The following is a 13,286-nucleotide window of genomic DNA, read 5'->3' on the forward strand; positions in this document are numbered from 1 at the left end:
CTCAACTTAAAAATTTGACGGCTATATTTGGTCTAACATATAATTGACTTAGTAAGTTGCATAAACTGTGGTTCAATAAAAAAAAATCTAGAGCGCTGTATTTTTTCAGCACAAAATGGTGCCTGCGCTATATATTACATATAGTACAGCCACCATTTTGACCACACATAGCAGTCTAATTTTTAAGTTCAGAATGTATTTAGTTCTTTATTTGGTATTAATGGCAGCCAAGCTAAACCCAGGGGTGTTCAGAGAGAGGTTCACCCAGCTTTCTCTCTCCCTGCCACTGCCCCTGCCTCTTCCTTTACGACTGTCCCTGCCTTTATCCCTTTCTCAGCCTCAGATCTGCACCAACACCTCTATCAGCCTCCTATCAGACTTCCCAGCCTACATCAACCTCAGATCAGACTCCATCAGACCTTCCAGCCTCAGATCAGCCCCCATCAGACCCCCCAGCCTCAGATTAGACCCACAGCCTCAGATAAGACCCCCATCAGACTCCACAGCCTCAGATCAGACCCCAAGCCTCAGATCAGACCCCAGCCTCAGATCAGCCACCATCAGACCCCCCAGCCTCAGATCAGACCCTCCCTAGCCTCAGATCAGCCCGCATCAGACCTCCCAGCCTCAGATCAGCCACCATCAGACCCCCCAGCCTCAGATCAGACCCTCCCTAGCCTCAGATCAGCCCGCATCAGACCCCCAGCCTCAGATCAGACCCCATCAGACCCTCCCTAGCCTCAGATCAGCCCCCATCAGACCCCCCAGCCTCAGATCAGACCCCCAGCCTCAGATCAGACCCACAGCCTCAGATAAGACCCCCATCAGACTCCACAGCCTCAGATCAGACCCCAGCCTCAGATCAGACCCCCATCAGACCCTCCCCAGCCTCAGATCAGACCCTGCCCACCCTCCTTTAGCCTCAGATCAGCCCCTATCATACCCCCCAGCATCTAATCAGACCTCAAGTCAGACGTTAAAAAAAAAATATATATTATCTAACCAGCTCCGGATGGCGCTGCAACTTGGCAGATTCACTTACCCTCCCTGGTCTTCTTCCCGCCGAGCTGTACAGTTAGATGTGCACTACGTCTTACACTGTACGTGTCAGGACACAGAGCAGGACCAGAAGAAGACCAGGGAAGGTGAGGACAGCCAATGCAGTGCTATTCTCCTCTTCCCATGCCTCCTGCATGCTAATGATCACTTCCATAATGGAAGCGACCATTAGCATTTTCATTATGTGTTCTGGCAGGGTCTGGGGGCCACACCCCTGGGCTACATGGTGCCCTGTAGTTGAGCAGCATAAGATCGCAATGTCAGGCTACCCACATTGCAAATAATGATGGTGCATGTGGTCACGTTGCAAAGTGCTCTAGCCTTATTAGAGGGGTTGTCTCATCTCGAAGTTACTAAGGTGAAGTTACTAAGGTGTAATGAGACCAAGTCCCGACCACCAGCAGAGCAGCCCGACACTCGCTGTTTCAGTTCTTCACATAGCAGTGAATGGGAGCTACAGAAACAGCGCAGCTGTTATTAATTTGCTTGCTACAGTTTAGGATATAATACTTCAATCACATCTATATAAATAACATGTAACTAGCTCCACAGGATCTCTTTTTTTCTTTTTTTCTACTTAGTTTTTCATTTTAACATGAACACATGATCTATATAAAATGACTTTAACAATCATAATTAACACCTAGAATAGACACAAGGGCACACTGGTGACATGGAAATGGTGTGTGATATCTTCACCTACCCTGAGCCGTGATCTGCTTGTTCCACCATTCTTTTCATGAAGCTGAGCCTGGATCTGCTCTTCAGTTTATTCACAAATACCAGGAAGTCCACAAGACCATCTTTTCTTCTCATATTAAATCTATTGCCAGAAATATATATTTAATACAACTAATAAGTATGCCCACAAAATAAATCAAATATCTACAGACTGTTTTTCAATAGAAGAGGACAGTATACAGAGGGATCTGGATAGATTGGAGGCTTGGGCAGATAAGTGTCAGATGGGGTTTAACACTGACAAATCTAAAGTTATGTGCATGGGTAGGAATAATGCAAGTCACCCGTACATACTAAATGGTAAAACACTGGGTAACACTGACATAGAAAAGGACCTAGGAATTTTGGTGATACTGGCATTTTAAATAGTATATGTCACACGAAAAATGTTATGTTAACATATTATTTAACAATTTTGGGTGATTTTTGTTTTCATTTTCCATGTTACTACCTATATAAAAAAAAATACCTAAAATCATGTAGTTTTTGGACTGACCATTATCCTAAAAATGGTGACCTTGACGTGGTGAGTGGCTTATTACGCTTTGGCCAAAATGTACACCAATGCCTCATTCAACATCCAGCATAGAGGCAGGGCAGAGTGCTGGTTGCATTTGTGTTTTTGCATTTGTATGTGTATTTCGCCATAGAAATGTGCACCTGCATACAGGGTTGTGCTGACTGAACCCCCCACATTTTTTTCTTTGTAGTATATATTGGAGGCGTGGCGATCTCCATTCAGTCATGCACACCTGACCAGTTAGTCTGCCCTGGAGGCTGGTTTTAAAGCCAGTATAAAACTGAGTCTGCTTTTATAGCGCCTACCAGTAGCCATTTGGCTCCAGGAGAAGTATAAAGTGGCCTCAACATGCATGTTGGTACTTGCATCCCTGGATCCGATGGAAGCTGTTATGGCACCGGACGGGGTTAAAAGCAGAGTGTGCCTGGCATGCATGCTGTACCTGCGCTCCCTGGACTTTGTGTGGCTGTCATGGCCCATAACAGGTAGGAACTAGTGTTAGGCACCACTCATAGAGGCGACCTTGACGTGGCGAGTGGCTTATTACGCTTTGGCCAAAATGTACACTAATGCCTCATTCAACATCCAGCATAGAGGCAGGGCAAAGTGCTGGTTGCAGAGTGCCATTGCATTTGTGTATTTTGCGTTTGTATGTGTATTTTGCCATGGCAATGTGCACCTGCATACAGGGTTGTGCTGACTGAACCCCCCACATTATCCTAAAAATATGTTTTGTCTTGTACTGTACTGGTAACTTTTCACTAGTCACCGCATTGTCATCACAGGCAAAGTTTCAATGACAGATGATACCTCTGTATGGACAACTGAGGTTCCACCATTCACAATAGGTGATATCACAGCTTTTATGCTGCCTCTTGACTTCTGCACTGGTCACACAGCATGCCTAGAAAAATCTCTCATAGCAGTCTTTTGGCAATTTTTTGGTATGGAGAATCATGATACTACACTTATCGTGACAACCTTAACAGGCAGTACTTTCAATTAGACTCCATGTAAACGTGCAACACTTTCTATATATTACATTAATTGCATGGGATTGTACATTATTACATAAACACCAATGTATGTCGGGGAAAAAGATCCGTACGATCCGGATATAACCCCAATTGTCCTAAGATTATAGGATAATTGTATGGAATCATGTATTATTAAATATGAAATTGTATTTTATCGTTATATGGGGCATAATCCCCTCTTCTCACTTTTTATGCACTTTTTTATGCACCTCGTCTCACTGGCACTGTTCACTCTTTGCATGCGTTATTTGTTTAGTGTTTTTCATTTCTGTTTTTCACGCATTGATCATTATTTCTATACTAATGATGGATCTGGTATGGTCATCTATATATGAATTTATAATGGTGATGAATTTTGAGTGGATTCACATTCATGCTGAAATATATAATATATGGTACCTTGGTTGACATACACAGTCCGCTCACCATACGCTACGGTCCATTACATGCGTACTTGGAGCGTAGCGTTTGTTGACGACATAGGGGGAGGAGTTAAGGCACTTGCTGCCGGGCCGCACATTCCGGCCTTACATGATGACGTGTGTGCTCCAGTCTGGAGCGCAGGACGTCATTTCCGGTCCAGAGTTGGCGGCGGGAAATGGTTCGGCTGGAACATTCTCAGGTGGGATTTATGTTTTGTGATAGCGGAGGGTATATATATGTAGGGAGGGACTAGCCCAAATCAGCACTGCCCCTGATGAAGCATCAGGCGAAACGCGCGTCAGGACGAGGGAGATACAGACTTTAGTTACAGGTACATTCATGTTTATGTAGAGACTTGATGGTTTGGTACTCTTCATCCGCAGTCCAGCACTTTGCACTTTTTGCAATGTATTTATGATATGTTGTGCGGTGACCCCATATTTCTATTTATGTTTGTTGTACACTCATTGTTACTTCTGGCCATCTCCTGTGTGGCAATTTCCTTGCTCCATATGTGGTTGTACCACCAAAATAATTATATTGTGTTTTATGTAACATGTATGAATAAAGGAATTTATTGTTTCTTATCCGGACTGGCCGTTTTTGGTGTTCATTATTACATAAAGTCAAGGGACTTACCTGGCAAGTAAGTGTTCCAAATCTACAGCTGTCATAGGAATATTAAACTTTTTCAGTACAAGCCGAAATTCGGACCTGTTAATCTGAAATAAAACAACAATATGTATAATGTATTACATTTTGTTTTCTGAAAATCTTTCAAAATCAAGTTTACTTGTGGTTGGTCTGTGAGACAAGTTAGGACTGGACCTGTCCATCAGAGGCACTTTGGTTAACTAGAAGATAGTGTGTTCACTGGGAGAACACAGGTAGGCTGAAAGGCCCAAGTGGCTTGTCCACTGCCGAGGATGCAGTGGGCTGAAGGCCATGGTGTGTGATGCAGGGCCTGCAGAGTGACCTGCTGGTACACTTTGACGATACCCAAGGGCAAGAGCTGTCATCCTGACATTGCTAGGGGAGGCCTGGAGATTTAGAGAGAACTGATGCTGAGCTGATTCGTTGCCACAAGCTCCATAGCTATGCAGTACGCCAGTCCTTCAGGGTGAGCAAATGGAGGTCACGGGGGTCAGTTAACAGACCGAGGGTTGCTCTTAGTACTCAGAGTTTGTTGTATACCCTGGGTAGGCGTACAGCATTGATGAAGAGGCTGGCAAGTAGATCCTCTGGGGCACTCTCTAGATATAGGGACCAGGCCGGGTGATTGGTGAGGTGCCCTGGGTGTTGTAGGTTTAGCGTGCCTGCGGCAAGATCCCATACAGTTCGTGACGCCAGTGCCGGTTACGGTGGCACACCGATTGTTTGGAGAAATAATGGAGGTACACACGATTGTAGTGAACTAGAATTCCTCTTTACTGAACAGTTCAACTATGTACATACTCCAGATAGTTCCATAAGAAGAATAGTTGGTAACAGGCAGGCTTTACACAAATGGCAGGTAGAATCCTAGCAAGATAACTCAGAGGGAATAAAACTCACAGATCAGGCTGTACTTTCTGCAGAATCCTGTCTGGCTTTCTCCAAGGCCCGTATGCCTAATAGCTGGCTTTATCCTTGGGTAGGGAAACCTTCCTCTGGTATAAATTCTCTTGCTGTCAATAAACTTCTGCCCTTCAGCTTTCTACTTGGCTGGATAAGATTAGCACTGCTCTGTACTTTGCAAGATGCAGGATAACTTCAGGAGGAAACTTCTTCTCCTAGATGCAGGTTAGGAACCTGGGCTATCTAGCTGCATGTTAGAAGCTGCTCTTCAGCTACCACCTGGCTAAAGTGAACACTGGCTTCGAACCACACACACCCCTCTCCTGGACTAGACCCGTCTATATACAGTCATGTGAAAAAATTAGGACACCCTTTGAAAGCATGTGTTTTTTTGTAACATTTTTAATAAAAGGTTATTTCATCTCCGTTTCAACAATACAGAGAGATTAAAGTAATCCAACTAAACAAAGAAAACTGAAGAAAAGTCTTTTCAAGATCTTCTGTAAATGTCATTCTACAAAAATGCCTATTCTAACTGAGGAAAAAGATAGGACACCCTCACATGTATTCCCTCTTAAATTGGCTCAGATCTCACACAGGTATATCACACCAGGTGCACATAATTAGTAGATCGTTACTCTGCATGTTGAATGAGGCTTGCCCTATTTAAACCTCAGACATTTAGTTTGGTGTGCTCCTGACTGTTGAAGTGAGAGTGAGCACCATGGTGAGAGCAAAAGAGCTGTCAGAGGACTTCAGAAAAAAGATTGTAGCAGCCTATGAGTCTGGGAAGGGATTTAAAAAGATCTCAAAAGATTTTGAAATCAGCCATTCCACTGTCCGGAAGATAGTCTACAAGTGGAGGGCTTTCAAAACAACTGCCAACATGCCCAGGACTGGTCGCCCCAGCAAGTTCACCCCAAGAGCAGACCGCAAGATGCTAAAAGAGGTCTCCAAAAACCCTAAAGTGTCATCTCGAGAACTACAGCAGGCTCTGGCTACTGTTGATGTAGAAGTACATGCCTCTACAATCAGAAAGAGACTGTACAAGTTTAACTTGCATGGGAGGTGTGCAAGGAGGAAACCTTTGCTTTCCAAGAGAAACATCGAGGCCAGACTGACATTTGCCAGAGATAAAGTTGACAAAGACCAGGACTTCTGGAATAATGTTCTTTGGACAGATGAGTCCAAAATTGAATTATTTGGACACAACAGCAGAGGACATGTTTGGCGTAAACCAAACACAGCATTCCAAGAAAAGAACCTCATACCAACTGTGAAGCATGGAGGTGGAAGTGTCATGGTTTGGGGCTGCTTTGCTGCAGCAGGACCTGGTCAGCTCACCATCATAGAATCCACGATGAATTCTACTGTGTATCAGAAGGTGCTTGAAGAACATGTGAGACCATCAGTTAGAAAATTAAAGCTGAAGCGGAACTGGACCATGCAACATGACAATGACCCAAAACATACTAGTAAATCAACCAAAGATTGGCTGAAAAAGAAGAAATGGAGAGTCCTGGAATGGCCAAGTCAAAGTCCAGATTTGAATCCCATTGAGATGCTGTGGGGTGACTTGAAAAGGGCTGTACGTGCAAGAAACCCCTCAAACATCTCACAGCTGAAAAAGTTCTGCACTGAGGAGTGGGGTAAAATTTCCTCAGACTGATGTCGAAGACTGGTAGATGGCTACAAGAACCGTCTCACTGCAGTTATTTCAGCCAAAGGAGGTAACACTCGCTATTAGGGGCAAGGGTGTCCTATCTTTTTCCTCAGTTAGAATAGGCATTTTTGTAGAATGACATTTACAGAAGATCTTGAAAAGACTTTTCTTCAGTTTTCTTTGTTTAGTTGGATTACTTTAATCTCTCTGTATTGTTGAAACGGAGATGAAATAACCTTTTATTAAAAATGTTACAAAAAACCACATGCTTTCAAAGGGTGTCCTAATTTTTTCACATGACTGTATACTAGGGGTTCCCTAGCTCCCTCTACAGCTTGGGAGGAGAAACTACACCCCTAGCAGGCCTGATACACAGTAGATAACATGAAAATACACATTACAATGCGATACAAAATACCATGACCATGTTCCACAGGAGGTGGAGAACAACATGACTCAATAGACCCTTGAGTAGTGCCCATCTTTACGTAGTCGGACACTACAGCTATAAGGAAGGGGCCTGGGAGCAGTACTAAATGGTTTTGTCATGGCAGGCTCCCAGGAGCACAATTTTAACGAGGCAATGTCCTAACAGTGACAGGATGTTTGCAGGACCTTTGAGAACAAGCGCAGCAGGTCATAGCCAGACTCTTATTTCTGATATTTAAGGACTCTATACTGACAGGGAGTGTTCCACAGGATTAGCGCATAGCAATAATCGTGCCAGTATTCAAAAAGGGTCCAAAAACAGAGCCCGGAAACTATAGGCCGGTAAGTTTAACTAACATCTGTTGTGGATAAACTGTTTGAAGGTTTTCTAAGAGATGCTATCTTGGAGTATTTCAATGAAAATAAGCAAATAATGCCATATCAGCATGGCTTCATGAGGGATCTGTCATGTCAAACTAATTTAATCAGTTTCAATGAGGTGGTAAGTTCTAGACTTGACAGCGGCGAATCAATGGATGTCGTATATCTTGACTTCTCCAAAGCATTTGACACTGTACCACATAAAAGGTTAGTATATAAAATGAGAATGTTTGGACAGGGAGAAAATGTCTGTATGTGGGTAAGTAACTGGCTGAGGGATAGAAAACAGTAGTTATTAACGGGACACACTCAGATTGGGTCACTGTCACTAGTGGAGTACCTCAGGGGTCAGTACTAGGCCCTATTCTCTTCAATATATTTATTAATGGTCTTGTAGAAGATGACACTAAACTGTGTAAAATAATTAACACGGAAGAGGACAGTATACTGCTACAGATGGTTCTGGATAGATTGGAGGCTCGGGCAGATAAGTGTCAGATGAGGTTTAACACTGTCAAATGTAAGGTTATGCGCATGGGTAGGAATAATGCAAGTCACCTGTACATACTAAATGCACTGGGTAACACAGACATGGAAAAGGACCTAGGAATTTTGGTGAACCGCAAGCAGCTGCTGCCAAGGCCAATAAGATAATGGGTTGCATCAAAAGGGGCATAGATGCTTGTGATGAGAACATAGTCCTACCACTTTACAAATCACTAGTCAGACCACACATGGAATACTGTGTACAGTTCTGGGCTCCTGTGAACAAGGCAGACATAGCAAAGCTGGAGAGGGTTCAGAGGAGGGCAACTAAAGTAATAACTGGAATGGGTGGACTACAGTACCCTGAAAGATTATCAAAATTAGGGGTATTTACTTTAGAAAAAAGACGACTTAGGGGAGATCTAATAACTATGTATAAATATATCAGGGGTCAGTACAGGGATCTCTCCCATCATCTATTTATCCCCAGGACTGTAACTGTGACAAGGGGACATCCTCTGCGTCTGGAGGAAAGAAGGTTTGTACACAAACATAGAAGAGGATTCTTTACGGTAAGAGCAGTGAGACTATGGAACTCTCTGCCTGAGGAGGTGGTGATGGTTAGTTCACTAAAAGAGTTCAAGAGGGGCCTGTATGTTTTTCTGGAGTGTAATAATATTACAGGCTATAGCTACTAGATGGGGGTCGCTGATCCAGGGAGTTATTCTGATTGCCTGATTAGAGTCGGGAAGGATTTTTTTCCTTATAGTGAAGAAAATTGGCTTCTACCTCACAGTTTTCTTTTGCCTTCCTCTAGATCAACTTGCAGGATAACAGGCTGAACTGGATGGACAGATGTCTTTTTTCAGCCTTATAAAATATGTTACCTGACCTCCCAGCATGGTGACCTCATATGAGCATACTTGGAGCGTTAGGTCAGTAAGAGGATGTGCCTATCAGACAGCTTGTGGGTGCCACCAAGAAACAAGTGCAGGCCTTGAGCAGAGTCCTCTCCCACCAGCCATATTTGTATGTATGTGTATAAATATGTGTGCCTGTATGTGTCTAGTGTCTGTATATGTGTGTATGTATATATAAAGTGAGGAACAGAAGTATTTGAACACCCAGCGATTTTGCAAGTTCTCCCACTTAGAAATCATGGAGGGGTCTGAAATTCACATTGTAGGTGCATTCCCACTCTCAGAGACAGAATAAATAAAAAATGTCAGGAAATCACATTGTATGATTTTTAAAGAATGTATTTGTCTTGCACTACTGAACATAAGTATTTGAACACCTGAGAAAATCAGTGTTAATATTTGGTACAGAAGGCAAATGTTTCCTGTAGTTCTTGACCAGGTTTGCAAACACTGCAACAGGGATTTTGGCCCACTCCTCCTCTCCAGCCTTGTGGAGGTCCACCATTTTGTCTCTGGTGTCTTCTGACAGCACTTTGGTCTTGCCCATGGTAGTAGTTGGCATCTGACTGACTGTGGGGTGGACAGGGGTCTTTAAAGAGCTCAGACAGGTGCTACTAAGTTAGATTAATCAGTGGAGTAGAGATGGACTTTTTAAAAGGCACAGTAACAGGTCTTTGAGAGCCAGAATTCTTGCTGTTTCTCAGGTGTTCAAATACTTATGTTCAGCAGTGCAAGACAAAGAAATTCTTTAAAAATCATTCAATGTGATTTCCAGAATTGTTTTATTTTATTCTGTCTCTCAGAGTGGGAATGAACCTACAGGTGAAACTCAAAAAATTTGAATATCGTGCAAAAGTCCATTTGTTTCAGTAATGCAACTTAAAAGGAATTGCATTAATGCAGTTAAAATTATAATTTTGTGAAAAGGTTCAATATTCTAGGCTCAAAGTGTCACACTCTAGTCAGCTAATTAATCCATACCCCCTGATTAAAGGGTACCTCAAAATTGAGACTTTGGGGTTCCATAAGCAGAAAGCCACAATCATCCAAATTATAACAAATAAAGGCTTGAAATATCTCGCTTTGCATGTAATGAGTCTCTCATATGTTAGTTTCACCTTTTAAGTTGCATTACTGAAATAAATGAACTTTGCACGATATTCAAATTTTTCGAGTTTCACCTGTACAATGTGAATTTCAGACCCCTCCATGATTTCTAAGTGGGAGAACTTGCAAAATCGCTGGGTGTTCAAATACTTCTGCTCCTCACTTTATATTTATATGTTGTGGTAAAGTGCACGGTAGAGGTATGGTGGGGGGTGTATCTGACCTGTTTTTTCAGTTTAGCTGGGTGAGAACTGAAATCCAGAAATGGTATTGCTTCAGCAAGGCATAGTTGCTGGAGCTGTTTTTTTTTTAAGTTGTATAGGCTGGATTTCTTTGGACTGGGAGACAGGTTGGTAGTGGGAGTCTTTCAGTCCACACCCCTAGTCCATTACAGGTTCCCTAGCCCCAGGTGAGGCCAGCTGAGATAATCAAGGAGGGATAAAACAACCATCTGTGCATGAGTCAGGGGGAGAGGAAGTGACCCTAGAAAAAGAAGGGAAGCCTGTGAGGCTTGGTGTGGTCCGAGCAAGGAGGGCTGGAGGACCACGAGGCTGAGTGAAGCCGGATCTCTCCCCTGGTGTGGGACTTATGCCTGGTGAGCTGACCTGCTGAGTAGGCCTGCACAATATATCGCCAAAGCAATCGAAATCGCAATTAATCGCCATATCGCAATTGGCCGACCCAAAAATGCTGCAATTATATTACCATATTTTTAGCTTTATAAGACAAACTTTTCCCCCCCCAAAAGTGGGGGGAAAATGGCAGTGCGCCTTATAAAGCGATGGTTGACTTTTTACGTGGTTGACACAGATGTATCGCCGGCCGCTATGCTGCACAGCGCGGCCGGCGATACATCAGTTACAGTATGGAGAGGGAGGAGGGGCTGGAGGCAAGTCGTTATTTTAATGAACAAATGTTATTTTGTTTATTCTATTTTATTTATCTGTTCTGTGCAGTGCTATTAAGAAAATGGCAAGTTTTGTATTTTGTACTTTTGCAGTAACGCAAATGTTATTTAATTTAGTAAAAGATGTTTTATTTTGAAAAACACTGTGCATTTCAGTTCTTGAGTTAAGCATAACTACATTTCAGCATTATCAGTAATTTGTGTGTGCTTTTGCCTTGAAAATCCAAGCAAATAGACCTCTAGCACAATTCCCTTAAAATATTGCATCGCATACCGTTATCGCAATTTTTAGGGCCCTAATCGCAATCGCACAAAATTCCCATATCGTGCAGCCCTACTGCTGAGTGTCGGAACCTGATTCCCTGTGTGTGTACTGTGCTCTATAGGTGAGGTAGAGATGACACATGTATTAGGTAGAGCCCAGACGGGCACCTGTTTATTTTGGTTTATGTTTGTGTTGGTGCTTAGAAGTTTAGAAGTAAATCTTGAAAGTTCTCAGAAATTTTCAAAAATCTACTTTTTAAGGACCAGTTCAGGTCTGAAGTCACTTTGTGAAGCTTACATAATAGAAACCACCCAAAAATGACCCCATTCTAGAAACTACACCCCTCGAGGTATTCAAAACTGATTTAACCCTTTAGGTGTTCCACAAGAATTTATGGAAAATAGAGATACAATTTCAAAATGTAACTTTTTTGTCAGATTTTCCATTTTAATATTTTTTTTTCCAGTTAAAAAGCAAGGGTTAACAGCCAAACAAAACTCATTATTTATGGCCCTGATTCTGTAGTTTACAGAAACACCCCATATGTGGTCGTAAACTGCTGTACTGGCACACGGCAGGGCGCAGAAGAAAAGGAATGCCATACGTTTTTTGGAAGGCAGATTTTGCTAGACTTTTTTTTGGACACCATGTCCCATTTGAAGCCCCCCTGATGCACCCCTAGAGTAGAAACTCCATAAAAGTGACCCCATCTAAGAAACTACACCCCTCAAGGTATTTAAAACAAACGTTGTTAACCCTTTAGGTGTTCCACAAGAGTTATTGGCAAATAGAGATGACATTTCAGAATTTCAATTTTTGGGCAAATTTTCCATTTTAATCAATTTTTTTCAGTAACAAAGCAAGGATTAACAGCCAAACAAAACTCATTATTTATGGCCCTGATTCTGTAGTTTACAGAAACACCCCATACGTGGCCGTAAACTGCTGTATGAGCACACGGCAGGGCGCAGAAGGAAAGGAATGCCATACGGTTTTTGGAAGGCAGATTTTGCTAGACTGTTTTTTTTTTTGACACCATGTCCCATTTGAAGCCCCCCGATGCACCCCTAGAGTAGAAACTCCAAAGAAGTGACCCCATTTTAGAAACTACGGTATAGGGTGGAAGTTTTGTTGGTACTAGTTTAGGGTACATAGGATTTTTGGTTGCTCTATATTACACTTTTTGTGAGGCAAGGTAACAAGAAATAGCTTTTTTGGCACAGTTTTTTTTGTTTGTTATTTACAACATTCATCTGACAGGTTAGATCATGTTGTATTTTTATAGAGCAGGTTGTCACAGACGCGGCAATACCTAATATGTATACATTTTTTATTATTTATGTAAGTTTTACACAATGATTTCATTTTTTAAACAAAAAAAATCATGTTTTAGTGTTTCCATAGTCTAAGAGCCATAATTTTTTCAGTTTTTGGGCGATTATCTTGGGTGGGGTATGATTTTTGCGGGATGAGATGACAGTTTGATTGGCACTATTTTGGGGTGCATATGATTTTTTGATCGCTTGCTATTACACTTTTTGTGATGTAAGGTGGCCAAAAATGGTTTATTTAGCACAGTTTTTATTTTTTACGGTGTTCACCTGAAGGGTTAGGTCATGTGATATTTTTATAGAGCCGGTCGATACGGACGCGACGATACCTAATATGTATACTTTATTTTATTTACGTAAGTTTTACACAATAACAGCTTTTTTAAAACAAAAAAATGATGTTTTAGTGTCTCCATATTCTGAGCCATAGTTTTTTTTATTTTTTTGGTCGATTGTCTCA

The 13,286-nt window shown here is 42.2% G+C and overlaps 1 protein-coding gene across 1 annotated transcript in view; it reads right to left on the reverse strand.

Moving 5' to 3' along the window:
- The window catches only part of LOC122925887, a 152,968-nt gene that overhangs the window by 54,277 nt on the left and 85,405 nt on the right, over positions 1–13,286 (reverse strand). The window contains exons 8-9 of the mRNA XM_044277233.1: positions 4,420–4,502; positions 1,763–1,882 (exon numbers count right to left, since the gene is read on the reverse strand). Of these exons, the coding sequence (XP_044133168.1) occupies positions 1,763–1,882; positions 4,420–4,502 (203 nt within the window). The remainder of the gene's footprint in view (positions 1–1,762; positions 1,883–4,419; positions 4,503–13,286) is intronic.

Source organism: Bufo gargarizans, chromosome 2 (genome assembly GCF_014858855.1).
Source record: "Bufo gargarizans isolate SCDJY-AF-19 chromosome 2, ASM1485885v1, whole genome shotgun sequence".
NCBI lineage: Eukaryota > Metazoa > Chordata > Amphibia > Anura > Bufonidae > Bufo > Bufo gargarizans.